Source organism: Vigna unguiculata, chromosome 3, assembly GCF_004118075.2.
Source record: "Vigna unguiculata cultivar IT97K-499-35 chromosome 3, ASM411807v1, whole genome shotgun sequence".
Classification (NCBI taxonomy): domain Eukaryota; kingdom Viridiplantae; phylum Streptophyta; class Magnoliopsida; order Fabales; family Fabaceae; genus Vigna; species Vigna unguiculata.
The window spans coordinates 63,743,004-63,757,198 of record NC_040281.1 but is presented as its reverse complement, the minus strand read 5'-3'; the positions used below and the strand labels follow the sequence as shown (position 1 = coordinate 63,757,198).

The 14,195-nt window shown below is 32.2% G+C and overlaps 2 protein-coding genes across 21 annotated transcripts in view; one reads left to right on the top strand and one right to left on the bottom strand.

The window, feature by feature from the left end:
* LOC114177462 (ATP-dependent (S)-NAD(P)H-hydrate dehydratase) overlaps positions 1–3,295 on the top strand; it is a 28,572-nt gene extending 25,277 nt beyond the window's left edge. For 13 of the 20 annotated variants that reach the window (XM_028062817.1, XM_028062818.1, XM_028062828.1 and 10 more), the window contains 8 exons: positions 7–116; positions 214–328; positions 960–1,022; positions 1,141–1,304; positions 1,693–1,754; positions 2,094–2,160; positions 2,776–2,970; positions 3,047–3,295. In XM_028062817.1, the coding sequence (XP_027918618.1) occupies positions 7–116; positions 214–328; positions 960–1,022; positions 1,141–1,304; positions 1,693–1,754; positions 2,094–2,160; positions 2,776–2,970; positions 3,047–3,074 (804 nt within the window). In that variant the 3' untranslated portion in view covers positions 3,075–3,295. Of the gene's footprint in view, positions 1–6; positions 117–213; positions 329–959; positions 1,023–1,140; positions 1,305–1,692; positions 1,755–2,093; positions 2,161–2,775 lie in introns of all 20 variants that reach the window. The other 7 variants (XM_028062824.1, XM_028062823.1, XM_028062812.1 and 4 more) reach the window with 2 other exon arrangements.
* An 8,256-nt stretch (positions 3,296–11,551) lies between these two features.
* On the bottom strand, positions 11,552–13,779 carry LOC114175177 (stem-specific protein TSJT1-like). The gene is made up of 5 exons (XM_028059944.1): positions 13,497–13,779; positions 12,255–12,495; positions 12,047–12,167; positions 11,851–11,960; positions 11,552–11,743 (listed from the first exon to the last, which is right to left on the bottom strand). Exons 1-5 carry the CDS (start codon positions 13,697–13,699, stop codon positions 11,708–11,710), a joined length of 711 nt encoding a protein of 236 aa, XP_027915745.1. The 5' UTR covers positions 13,700–13,779; the 3' UTR covers positions 11,552–11,707.
* Positions 13,780–14,195: the final 416 nt, after the last annotated feature.

Sequence of the window (14,195 nt, the reverse complement as noted above, 5' to 3'; positions counted from 1 at the left end):
ATGCAGGGTGCAGATCTGTCCCATGTTTTTTGTACAAAAGATGCTGCTCCTGTCATCAAAAGCTACAGTCCTGAGTTGATTGTGCACCCTGTTTTGGAAGAATCTTATAGTGTCGGGTATAACATCCAGTCTTCTAGTTAATGTTATATTGTGCCCCTGTATGAACATTTCGAAACCAAGTGGGTGTTGTTTTTAGTGAGAGACTAATTTCAGGGACGAAAACAAGAGATCCATAGCAAGCAAGGTTCTTTCTGAAGTTGATAAGTGGATGGAAAGATTTAACTGCCTTGTTGTTGGTCCAGGCCTTGGAAGAGACCCATTTCTTCTGGTATGTTTTCTCTTGAATGCTTCATTGTGTACCTCTTTTATTACACATGGTGTTTAATTTTTCGAGTTTTATCTTAAATTCATAATTTTTCTTTCTAATTCTTAGTGAGGTATATGCATTTAGTCTTTTAGTGAGTTGTGTTTCTTCAGACTACAAGATGCGATCTTAGGTCAGGGCTTCTCTATTCCTATACCATTCCCTCCTAAGTGTAACATGTTAATGTTAGGATGGTAAATCCCATCCATTTTATCATTAAACATGTATGGTGTATCTAATTCATTCATGTGATGCTAATTTCCACCGTGAATCATTCTATAAAAAACAAAACAAAACAAAACAAGCAAACTATAATATAGTGATTTACAAAAAACACTCATTTATGGAAATAGACTACTGGAGAATAACTCAAGGTTTTTTTAATACATATGAAAGGTTCATTTGATTTAAAATGTTGTAAGGCATAATTCTTGAAACTTAATGCTTTCTGGTACTGAAGGTTTTCTCCCTAACTTGTGCTGCAGACAATATATTTTTCTTATTTCAGTTGTATGATATTGTTTTATATGCTTTCATGACATTCTTTCAGCCACTGTCCACCATCTTTAATTCAAAATTTGCTCAATATTGTCAGGATTGTGTGAGTGAACTTATGAGACATGCAAGACAGTCAAATATCCCAATAGTTATAGATGGGGTAGGTATGTTGAGTTTTAGATATCTAGCACAAGGTTGACCAACATGTGAATCCTTTCATTTTTTTTTTTCAGTCTTTATGTTTGAGCATTCTCATTAAATTTCTGGGTGTTGTTCAGGATGGTCTTTTTCTTGTTACAAATAATCTTGACCTTGTTCGTGGCTACCCCTTAGCTGTTCTAACACCAAATGTCAATGAATATAAGCGTCTTGTTCAGAAAGTACTGAGTTGTGAAGTAAATGATGTAGATGCTCCTCAACAACTGCTATCTCTTGCCAAACAGTAAGTTCCTTGATTCAACATACTAGCTTCTTTTATGTCAATGCTTTCAGACAATTGCTCTTTTGTGTGTTGTGATGTTTATGAAACATGTATCCAGACAATGAGTCTGAGTTGTAAAATTTTGTGCATCCATACTTGTACTTGGACTAATAGAGTGGTAAAAAAGCATCTGTTAGTTTTCATTGTGTTTTTAAATTTACTCGCTCAGCTCCTGATTGTTTTTGCTAAAAGGAGATTAATATCTTTGAACAATAAAGGGAGTTAGATGATGGCATAATGCTGAAGTAGTTTGCTTTGATCCCCAATGTTTAGTTATTTCTCACTATTATCTATGTTGTGATTCAATGCTCCATTTTATTGACAATTATGGACTGTTGTTAATGAACAGGATTGGCGGTGTTACTATCCTTAGGAAAGGAAATTCTGATCTTGTAAGTGATGGTGACACAGGTAGTTCTTTCACAAATATAAGTCTTATTTTGTTCTTTATTTTGGAGGAGGGGATCAAAGATTTTCCTTGAATAACAGTATTCTGCAAGGGCAACAAAGAAGTCTTTCATTTTAGATTAGTCTGTTTTGGTGCACGTGTTGGGTGTCTCCTATGGCTATATTGATTAGGCCTTTAGGTTTTGGTGGAACACAGAAATGTTCTATGAAGCATGACTAGAAAATTTAGTCATGGTACAAGCGACTCTAGTGGATAAATTGTATCAGCATAAAGAATATTAATGGAGATTTGCAAATGCTAAGAAGTCGTTTGTGATTGTGATATTATTTTCATTTATGCAGTCAAATCGGTGAGCATCTATGGTTCTCCTAGACGTTGCGGTGGCCAAGGTGATATCCTTTCTGGAAGGCAAGTCCTCTTTTCTTGTTTCAAAATTCTCGTATGCTATATGTTTTGGTGGTTCGTCTCTGTGTGAGATGGAAATTTCTTTATTTTCAGTAGTTGATTTTTCTATTGCCAAATTTGCTGATGTGCTTTCAAGTAGAATATTGATTTCCTCTTTAAATGAATAAATCATATCCTCATCTTTTTGGCTGGACAACTATATCTAATACTTAAAAGTACTTCTGGAAGGAGATTATTTCGGTAATGCTGTTAAGGCATTCTTCATTGTTAAACTATCCTATCATTAGTTCTGAGAATTAGAGTAAAGCACTCAATTACTGATTGGCTAATCTTTTTATTGATGGGAAAAAAATGGAATGACATTACTATCTTCATTATTTGAGTTTTTCAAAATTATGATGAAATAAAATAAAACATGGCAGAATCCATTCCATCCAACGCTCCTGTCCTTCTAAATGTTTTTGGGGATTATGAAAACCACTTTCATTTTATTTAATATGATTTAAAATCTTTACTAAATTCCTCGTTGGATATGGAGTGATATCTTTAATCCATTTCTTCACATCCTACTCCACTGTAACTTGAAATTTCTTTTTATGCTTATGTTAATTTGTGCAGTGTAGCTGTCTTCTTATCGTGGGCACGTCAACATATCTTGGCTGCTGGGTCAAACTCGAATCTCAGTTGTAAAAATCCAACAGTTTTGGGATGCATCGCTGGGTCTGCTATATTGAGAAAGGCTGCATCACTTGCTTTTCTGAAGAAGAAAAGATCCACAGTCACTGGTGACATCATTGAATGCTTGGGACAAAGGTAGTGTATTCTAGAACGAAATTGTTTGTGGGATTGTGACTAAGTTATTTTTAAGCTTTTGCATTCTTTGTTGCAGTTTGGAAGACATTTCTCCTGCCAGTTAATTCCATTCCATGTGAGTCTTTGTGGCAATAATATTTTCTTTCTTTCTTGAGTTTTCTCCTTTCTTGTCTTTATTTCTCCCAGTTTGGTCTGCCTTTTCATTTTGAATATTTAAAACATGTCTGCCTGTTTTGCAATGATAGCCAAAGTGTGTGGAACAGAGTTTGGCTAAAATTTAACGTTAAAAGGTGCACAATGCATTTATTTGAGTTTACTTCTATTACGTTTTCTGAGCTGCCAAACATCTATAGCACTTTTCAGGACACCAAACAGAAAAGCATCAACATTTTCATGCACTTGATTCAAAGTTAAAACTTAGAAGTTTTTAAGTTTGCAAAAGCATCCCAAACCCAAACTGAGTTTCTGGACAAATTTTTATTTTTTATTAAATTTTGCAGTGTTTTTATTTATTTTTGAAAATTGTACATTTTTTATTGGAAAAATTATTTTATTCAAATTAATTAATTTAATGCATATTAATCAAAATATTTTTTTATTTATTTTAAAAAATTTAAACTATTGTTGATTTAATTTTTTTATACCTTTTATTGCATGTAACTTTTTCATAACTTCGTGTATGAAACATTAAATACAAATTTTGTTTTAATTTGAATTGAAAAAAAAAAGTAACTTAATAAATACTAACAAATTTAGTCTATGTAATATTAAAATTAGGTCTATTTCTTTAAAAAAAAAGATAATATATTAAATATGAGGAAAACTAATGAAAAGATTAAATAAATTAAAGTTTATTGTAATTTATATGTTAAAAACTCCTAAAATAGATATCGATGACCAAACATACATCTTGTAATAATGTGCACTATAAAAATAATTACTGAATTCATTACTTAATTTATCAATCTCCAACTATGAATTGCATCTTCTACCGAAAAAGTGTACACAATATTACCAGCATGTATATTGTTAATTTGTGAAATAAAATAAGTATAATGTTTGATTAACACAAGTTCTAATAGTTATATATATACAACACTGTCATATTATACAAAATGCCTTCTGATTATGATCTCATAAATTTTCATCCAATAAAATATAAATGTAAATATAAATAAATAACAATTAAGAAACAAAGAAATAGATTGTTAGAAAAATCCGGGCATTTACCTAGTAATTGAAGTGCAATAGTTGTGCTGAACACATTTTCAGCATTTTCGTAATTTGTAAAAGGTGATCACACAATGAAATGAATAATTTGAATAATCATACAGACCTGACTACGATGAGCAATCTCTAGTTGTTCAGCAACATCTTTGCGAAGTGGTAGCCGTTCCAATAAACAGGGAAAAATGTCTGGAACAACGGTTAAGTATAACTAAAATATAATTAATTAAATACACTAACAACCTTACCTTGTATTAATATTTTAAACAACCTTTTTATTTTATTACGAACAAAATACTTTTTAGTTATTAATGGGAGAGTGTTCCACGCAAAGAAGATAAATTCTTGTGAAAGATATTTGTTTCAATTTCATAAATTGTAGATATTATAAATATATTTACTAAGTAACAACTCGTCCCAATTAGTCAAATGCAAAACATAACGAGTAGAGAATAAAAGTTGAGACTATCAAATCAACTAGAATGAAAACTTTTAAAAATCTACGAAGAAGGAAACACGAATAAAATATTACTCTCATTTGTTATTAAAAAGACCCTAAGAATTTTATTATACTTTTCCGTTAAAAAAATACTAAAATGAAAATATAACAAAATTATATATTTTTTCCCTTTCTTATCTAAGACTAGGATTGAACATAATTTATTGAAATGTATTACGCTGTTAAAACCTACAATGAACTACTGAGAATTAGTTCACTTGAACTGAAAAATAATTCAAATCTGTTCTAAAAAATTGAATTGAATTGTACTTAAGTGAATTACACTACAATATAAACTGAAATTGACTATTATGAATTGAACTATTTCTCGAATTGTATAAATTTTGAATTGAACTGCATTAATTTTGAATTGAACTACATTATTTTTGAATTGAAATTGTACTAATTTTGAATGAAGTTGCACTATTCTTGAATCAAACTATACTATTTATAAATTAAATTGCACTAATTTTGAACCGAACTGTATTATTTTTGAACTAAATTGCACTAATTTTAAATCGAACTACACTATTCTTGAAACAAATGGATTGTTTTTTATCCAAATTACATTAATTTTGAATTTGTATATGGTTGTACTATGTAATAATAATCTAACTTTTGTAATTTAAAAGTTCATAAAAAATAATACTTGAAAATTGCTTTTAAAGATTTTGGGAGTGTTGATAGGGTGAAAGATGAGGATGAGAAGTTGGATTTTGAGATATTGGTATCTTGAATGAAATTCTAAATTGTTTCGAGTTCCAAGTCTATTTTTATTTCAAAGAATTCATTATAGTAAAAACTATTTTTTGTTTAATAATTTTGATAAAGAATAAAAAAAAACTGTGTTTTCGTTTGTCAATTTTTTGGTGAAAATTCACATTTAAATTTTCAGTGAATCCATTGTTATACATGATGAATCTACGTAGAGAAATTGTATCATAATTATACATGAAATTGATTTTTACTATTAAATTGTCCTGTCTTTTTTCTTCAATCATCAACCTGAATTTAAAGAATATGATAATATAATATTTCATTTAATTAAAAAAAATTTGTCCGAACTTTAGATCCCAATATAGAAGAATAGTTAATATATTTAAAATGAACAAAATTTAAGTGCAAGAATGAAAGAAAAAATTGTATAACCGAGAGAAAGAATTGTATATTTTGTTCACGTTATTGTTGACATTTTAATGATTATTTTGGATTTAGACGATAGCAAGGACATTTTGTGTGTTTGACATTTTTTTGATAATTTAAATTTTTTTCAAGACATTGAAATTTGGAGTGTGTAATGATTTCATCGTTTGTCTAGAGTGAATATTGTTCTTTTCACTAAGAGGGATATTGACACCTATAATTTTGAAATGGATGCTTTTCTTGGAGGTATCTCACTACAAATGTATTTTTTACTGGCCATTATTTTTTGATGGTCAAAGAAACAGTTAAATTTGTTTTCTATTAATTTTATATAACAGTCAAAATTATTAATTTTTACTTGTCATTATATTTTTTGATGGTTAAATAAACAGTTCGAAATTTTTTCTTTGGTATAATTACTCGTATAGTACCTAATTTGGGGTTAGTGTGTCAAATAGGTACCCGGTTTAAAAAAAAAAGTGTCAATTGCATCCCAACTTTTGAAAGAGTGCTTCAATTAGGTCCCTTTAAAACGGAGTTGACTAGCACCGTTAGTCAACGTGTCACGTGTTAGTCTGTGGTTTTTTTTTTTAATTTTTTGAAAAAAAAATGATAAATGCCACGTGTCAAGTCCCTATGTGTGACACATGGCATTGTTAGTGACACGTGTCATTGCAATGCCACGTGTTAGTGTAACTATCAGATGTCATTGTGTTGATTTCGATTTAGTCCCCATATATGTCTTTTTTGTTTCAATTTAGTACCTAAGTATATGTATCTGATTCAATTTTGTCCCAAATTTTTTTAATAATTAAAATATTTTTATAATCCATTTTTTATAAGATTAAAAGTAATTAAGTATAAATATTTTTACAAAATTAAGTACTAATATTTATATTGTTTCTCTCAATTTCAGACCAAATTTATTATTTGTATAAATGTTATACTAATATTTTTTATTAAAAACGACTTTTTAACATATTACTTTATTAATTACTTTTTAATTAAGGGTTAAATATGTGTTTGATCCCTTAACTTTCAGTGAATTTTGAAATTAGTCCATTTCAAAACTTTGGACCAATTTAGTAATAGTATTTGACTTAACATTAAAACAAAAATGTGTCAAACAATATAAACAACTCAAGTATAATCTTGAAATGCGTAGGAAATATCAAATAAACCTAACAAAATTTGATTAAAAGGACTAAACCCACGTATTTCGAAAGATGAAGGACTAAATTGGTTCAAAGTTTCAAAATGGATTAATTCCAAAATTCACTGAAAATTAAGGGACCAAAAGCATATTTAACCCTTTAATTAAGTATTCAAATTTTGTTAATTTTTATTTTTTTTCCAAAATAGAACAATATTGTCTCTTACTAATTTTAAACCAAAAATTCTATTGGTATGAATGTTATACTATTTTTTTTTATTAAAAATGACTTAATAAAATGACTTTTACCACTACATTTTAATATAAATATCAAATACTTAATTTTTGTAAAACTTTTATACTTAATTACTTTTAATTTTATAAAAAATGGATTTTAACTATTAAAAAATATTAGGTCAAAATTGAATCAGATACACATAAGTAGGTACTAAATTGAAACAAAAAAACATATATGAGGACTAAATCGAAATCAACACAATGACATCTGATAATGATATTGACACGTGGCATTGCAATGCCACGTGTCACACACAGGGACTTGACACGTGTCATTTTTTTTTCAAAAATTTAAAAAAATTTAAAAAATTTAAAAAAATTAAAAAATCACAGACTGACATGTGGCACGTTGACTAACTGACTGAAAGGGACCTAATTGAAACACTTTTTCAAGAGTTGGGATGCAATTGATACTTTTTTTAAACCGGGTACCTATTTGACACACTAGCCCCAAACTGGGTACCATACGAGTAATTATACATTTTTCTTTCTATTAATTTTACATAACGGTCATAATTTTTTTATCATCAACGGTCAAATAAGGTAGATTGGTAATTATAGAAACTAATATTTGCTTTCTATTAATTTTGTATAACGGTCATAAAATTTTTAGTATGAATATAGTGTAACATACCTTTACCTCTTCCACTGAGCCAAAACATACCTTTAACATACCTTACCCACCCACGACTCCTACACTCTCCACGTCTACCTTTAACGTACCTTTAACGGTCATAAAATTTTTAGCATCAATATAGTGTAACATACCTTTACCTCTTCCACTGAGCCAAAACATATCTTTAACATACCTTACCCACCCACGACTCCTACACTCTCCACGTCTACCTTTAACGTACCTTTAACGGTCATAAAATTTTTAGCATCAATATAGTGTGACATACCTTTACCTCTTCCACTGAGCCAAAACATATCTTTAACATACCTTACCCACCCACGACTCCTACACTCTCCATGTTTACCTTTAACGTACCTTTAACAGTCATAAAATTTTTAGCATCAATATAGTGCAACATACCTTTACCTCTTCCACTGAGCCAAAACATACCTTTAACATACCTTACCCACCCACGACTCCTACACTCTCCACGTTTACCTTTAACATACCTTCTCTACGTCTACCTTTAACGTACCTTTAACGGTCATAAAATTTTTAGCATCAATATAGTGCAACATACATTTACCTCTTCCACTGAGCCAAAACATACCTTTAACATACCTTACCCACCCACGACTCCTACACTCTCCACGTCTACCTTTAATGTACCTTTAACGGTCATAAAATTTTTAGCATCAATATAGTGTAACATACCTTTACCTCTTCCACTGAGTCAAAACATACCTTTAACATACCTTACCCACCCACGACTCCTACACTCTCCACGTCTACCTTTAACGTACCTTTAACGATCATAAAATTTTTAGCATCAATATAGTGTAACATACCTTCACATCTTTCACTGAGCCAAAACATACCTTTAACATACCTTACCCACCCACGACCCCTACACTCTCCACGTCTACCTTTAACGTACCTTTAACTATCATAAAATTTTTAGCATCAATATAGTGTAACATACTTTTACCTCTTCCACTGAGCCAAAACATACCTTTAACATACCTTACACACCCACTACTCATACACTCTCCACGTCTACCTTTAACGTACCTTTAACGGTCATAAAATTTTTAGCATCAATATAGTGTAACATACCTTTACCTCTTCCACTAAGCCAAAACATACCTTTAACATACCTTACCCACCCACGACTCTTACACTCACTCTCCACGTCTACCTTTAACGTACCTTTAACGGTCATAAAATTTTTAGCATCAATATAGTGTAACATACCTTTACCTCTTCCACTGAGCCAAAACATACCTTACCCACCCACGACTCCTACACTTTCCACGTCTATTAAAGGCAAGGATTCGCGAAGGCAACTCATGGTTCAAACCTCTACCCTACCATTCGTCGTCTCATCAAGTTCATGTGTTAGACAGTGCGTCTTCTACGCTTTTACGCCGCATTGATGCAGAGGCTCAAGCGTGAGGTGTGACGAGTCTCTTACGCATGTAATGTGATAATTTGCAGCACATAAGCTGCTATGTATAAATACTAACATTCGTGTCTCCTCCAGGTGGGATCTTGGATATCCGAGGTCCCCAAGTCCTGGGGATTTTGGGTCCTGGGTCGCGTCTGGCTGAGGTCCTTGCGTGGGCCGCTGGGGTCCGCGGTCTGTCCAGGGGGTCCTGAGCTCCGGGTCTGGGGGTCTCGCGTCAAGTCCGGGATCCTAGGTACGGTCGATATCCAGGTTGGGTCACTGGGGTCTCGGTCTGTCCAGGGGGGGTCCCGGGTCCTTCCGAGGGGAACTCGACAGGGAGATCGGTCCTTCTTCCGGAGGGACCCAACACCGGGGTGACGGGGGGTCCGGGTCTCTGGCTGTCGGTCGGGTCCGTGCGGGTCTCTGGGTTCTGAACCCTGCTATTGTATTTTCTTTCTTTTTTTTATGGGGTGAAAAGGTTAATTTGCTGCTCTTGATAGTTTGGTTTCATTTTCAAGTGTGGGATTCTTCTTTCAGATCTAGGTTTTGTGATATCTTATTTCTAATTTCATTTTTCTTTGAAATTTACAAAGATAACATCAATCTGTGTTGATGAAGCTCAACAGGGTGTGTTGCCTCAATCACGGGAGACAACTAATCAGATTGAGAAAAGCATAGATAGTTCTAGTAATCGCATAATGCCAACGCGGTTAATGCTTTCCTATTCTGTGAAAAATGTTAGGAATTTGGCCATGCTCTATAAGGTTGTAGTGTTGGTACTAAACAAGAATCTGGTGCTAAAATATCTGTAACTACGTCAAGTAGTTCAAAAGATGAGAAAGGCAATATATTGAAAGCTGTTATTCAGGCTGCTTTAACTGTTATTCAAGCTACTTTAAAGAGAAGGCCTGAAATTTACAAAAAGAAAGAAGTATCTAACCAAATTGATGTGGTTTCTTCCTCAGGCACAAATTTGAATTGTTAAGTGACTTCAAATGACTCCTGTTAACTCTTTTTTTAATGGAGATGACTAAATTGAATCTTTTTAGATAATTGGGGTACTAAATTAAACAAACCAAAAGTATGGGGATCAAATTGAACTTAACTAGCAAATCAATAATTATACCATATTAAAAAGTTACATTTCTTTTAATATTTTAATCACTAATGGTAAAACTCTTTAAAATGAAACTTTCTTTTAATAGGAATCAAAATAATCTCTGTAAATTTCAAATGCAGAAAAAATCTTTGGCTATGAAATTCATTATCCCCTTCATTTGCATCTTCGTTTTCTAGTTTCTCACACAAGCTTTGTCTTTTTTGTGGTTCGTGACAAGGTTACTCGCTGCGAAATTCTCTTCGAAACTAATCAAACAAAATCTCCATTGTCAAAAATTCAATCTCCTTTAACATCCAATCTATTTGACTATGCATGTGATCTTCTTAGGATTATAAAGATTATATGTGTCCCTATAGTCTTAATAATAAGACAATCTTTCAGACAAAATGGGAAACGAATAAATATTCTTTCTTTATTCAAAATAAAAAAGTAAGTAGAGCAAGAAAAAAAATAAAAGAAAAATAAAATTAAGCATTTTCAGGAGAAAGAGAGAGATAAAAAAGTGAGCCACACTTTTTTATTTCTTCCCAAATTGGAGGAAAGGAGTAATAATTACTTTAAACAACATAATTCCCTTTTAACACCTAATAATTAATCACCTTATTTTCTATTTTTCATAAATCAAATACTCCTATTTTTACGTTCTTCTTTGCCGTATGTGTCCTGTTTTATTCCGTTTTTAAAATGAAACCAAATATGGAATGTATCTTTAATATCACGTTTATGTTGCGTTCTCGTCTGCAGACAACTCGAATCTCTTCACGTGCAAAAAAGAATACCAGAAGTGAAGGATACTAAATCCAATTTGGCTAAATTTAACAAAAACAAAGAGATAAAATAAAAATCCTTGATAAGTATATTCTGATTCATGTAATAATTTTTTCAAAATGTGCATAGTGAAAAGTTTACAGAAACCGAACTTTTGTATGAATCTAAAATAATTTGCCAATAAGTTGATTAATTGGTTAAGAAAGTCCAGTGGCAATGTGTATTGTTCTCTGTATGCTATGGAAGTGATTGTTTTTCTTTTCAGTCTTAATTTTGTTGTTTTGAAAATTTGAATATAGAATGGTGGAAGGAAATTTAAAAGCAGAGTTTTTTTTTTTATTAGATTGAGAAACGTAACTGTACACTGATAACACTGATAGAACCAAGTGCTGATAAGAAAAACAGTGATAGAACTAAGGTACACTCTTCCTATGCCTCATTGCAGTGATCATTTCTTCAAAGAATATCTATTGTCTGGCTGCAACAACTGCTGGCCCTTCCACCTGATGTGAAAAACAATTGGATCTCAACTCAACTTCATCAATGGAGATCAAAAGACAGTAACAGTAGTTTCTAAAGAATAATTAATGTATTTGTTTCATTTTGTTACCTTGAAGGTTGCACCCCAGATTTCCTCCTCCTTAGCAGGAACTGCAGTGATCTTATTTTTAGGATTCTCATAACACATCAATCCTCCAACAGCTGTGGAGTAGAAACATCCTGTGCAATCAGAGAGCAAAGAGTGTTAGCAGTCAGAGAAACTGTTTTATTCTCAACACACTGATAGAAGTCAATTAATCAATCACCTTGAGGGAAAGATGCAAGTGACTTTCCACAAGCACCTTTAAGCAATTCTGCATCATCAGCAAATGCTACATAGCCATCAGCAGTAATTCCCCAATACAGAGGCACCTTACCATTCTTATCCTGCCAAAAACAGTAAAATCAAAATGAGGAAGAAATGAAAAGTTACAATGGTGATGAGAATTGGTATGTGGGAGTATGGTTACTAACAGAGGCCAAAAAGAGGGTGGAAGTGGATTTGTCAAAAACTATGAATGCAAAGCTTCCACTGAGATGGCCAACAACGTGATTAGCAGGGTAAGGTGCTCTGTCTCGTAAAGCTTTGTAAGCCTCAATCACCAACAATACTTCATTAGCTGACTTTCCCAGTCCATATTGTTGTCTCAAGTGCCCTAAATTCTCAAGAACTCCCTCGAACAAGCAGAATACCTCATCCTTCACTGCAAAAGATCTGCATTTTTCACTCAATACTTAGATTTTTCACTCAACAATCTTGTTAAAAAACTTTAAACTGCTTCAGGGATACAATAATGTGAAATTACTGCGACTAATCTCCGATTTTGACTAGAAAAACCGTTTTGATAAGACATAGGTTTTGTCTTGGTACAGACAAAAATGTTTGTCAACGAACGTAGAATGTTCATATTTAGTTAGATTTACGTTAAAATAATTAGATCCAGTACCAACAGGAAAGAACCTGCTTCATTGAACTCGTTGGGCCATCATGGAACAATGGAACCCTATTGGGCCGTCGAATCGCCCGATGTGAAACCCGAACGTAAAAAATAATCAGATCCATTAACCAATAATTATTCAGCTATACTTCCATTGGTCACAGTCACAGACAATGACTTGGAATATTCCCTTGGGTGACGGTAGACGCAATAAACTACAGAGTTTTAAAAAATAGTGTTTAAACTCTCTAAACAAAATTTAAACCTCTTGATATCTTGTACTTTCATTTTTCAAGCACTCAATCGATACATGATTATAAATGTTTTTAATAAATTTTGTTATATTATTTCATATTATAAAGAAATACGAATATACGTTTTTTATTTGAAAAAATTAAAAATAAACAGATTCATACGATATTAAAAAGAAACTTGAGTTTTGTAAGTTAAAGTTATCGGTTACCATCACTTATTTATTCAAAACAAAATCAGTTTTTCTTTTAAATAGAAAGTAAATCTCAACTTATATAGTTCTTGCTTATGACTCTTTGTACAATTGTAACTGGTCGCAAGAACCAACCACGGTAAGTAGTAACTAACTACAGTTATTTCACTCACTAACTTGTCGTGTGCGAGTCATGATGATCAGATTGGGCACCATCGACCGTCCGATCAGATCGTTTGACTTTTACAAATTAACTTTTTTTTTTCTAAGAGTTTGTAATTAATATTTTTGAAGTTGAGTGGTTAAGGAAAGAGCAGTGTTGGTTTATTTTACCTGGGTTTCCACGGCGACTCGTTGTGGTGGGTATAAGCTAGGTGGACATGCTCTCCGATCTCCACCGACACTGCGGAAGCGTTTTTCTCCTGAAACCGCTTCCACAGTGCCGCCGCCGTCGTCTTCGGCGACGGTGTTCGGCTGCCGGCGGCCACGAGCTCGTCCGGCGGCGACACGATGGAGCTGCTGAACACACCCAACATTTTACACTCCTAAACTGTTTATTTCCCTTTTCTACGCATTCACCCGAATCTTCTCACGGAATGGGATGGGAAGAAGGAGCGCGTGTCCATTGGTTTTATAAAGGGGGCGAGGAGGGTAGTTTGGTCATTTAGTTTAAAGAATATTTAAGAAGAAAAATGATTTTTTAACTTCTGATTTTTTTTTGTTATTTTTTAAGTAATTTTCTATTTTCTTTTCTTATTTTTGATATTCAAAAATTATTTAATAGATCACATTTTATATGTAAAAAAATTATTAAAATTTAGTAATAAAAATATCATCTATAACAATATATAAAGAGAATTCTACTTTTTGTGTCCACATTTTAAAATACTTATTTTACCCTTTAAATATAATAATTTATTAAATTTTTAAAAATTGACCGTTACTTTTACAAGATTTTTACAAAATCCGATGTCTATGCTTCTTCTCTTCGTCTTTATTTATTAATGGTTATTCTTTCATCTGCTATCATAT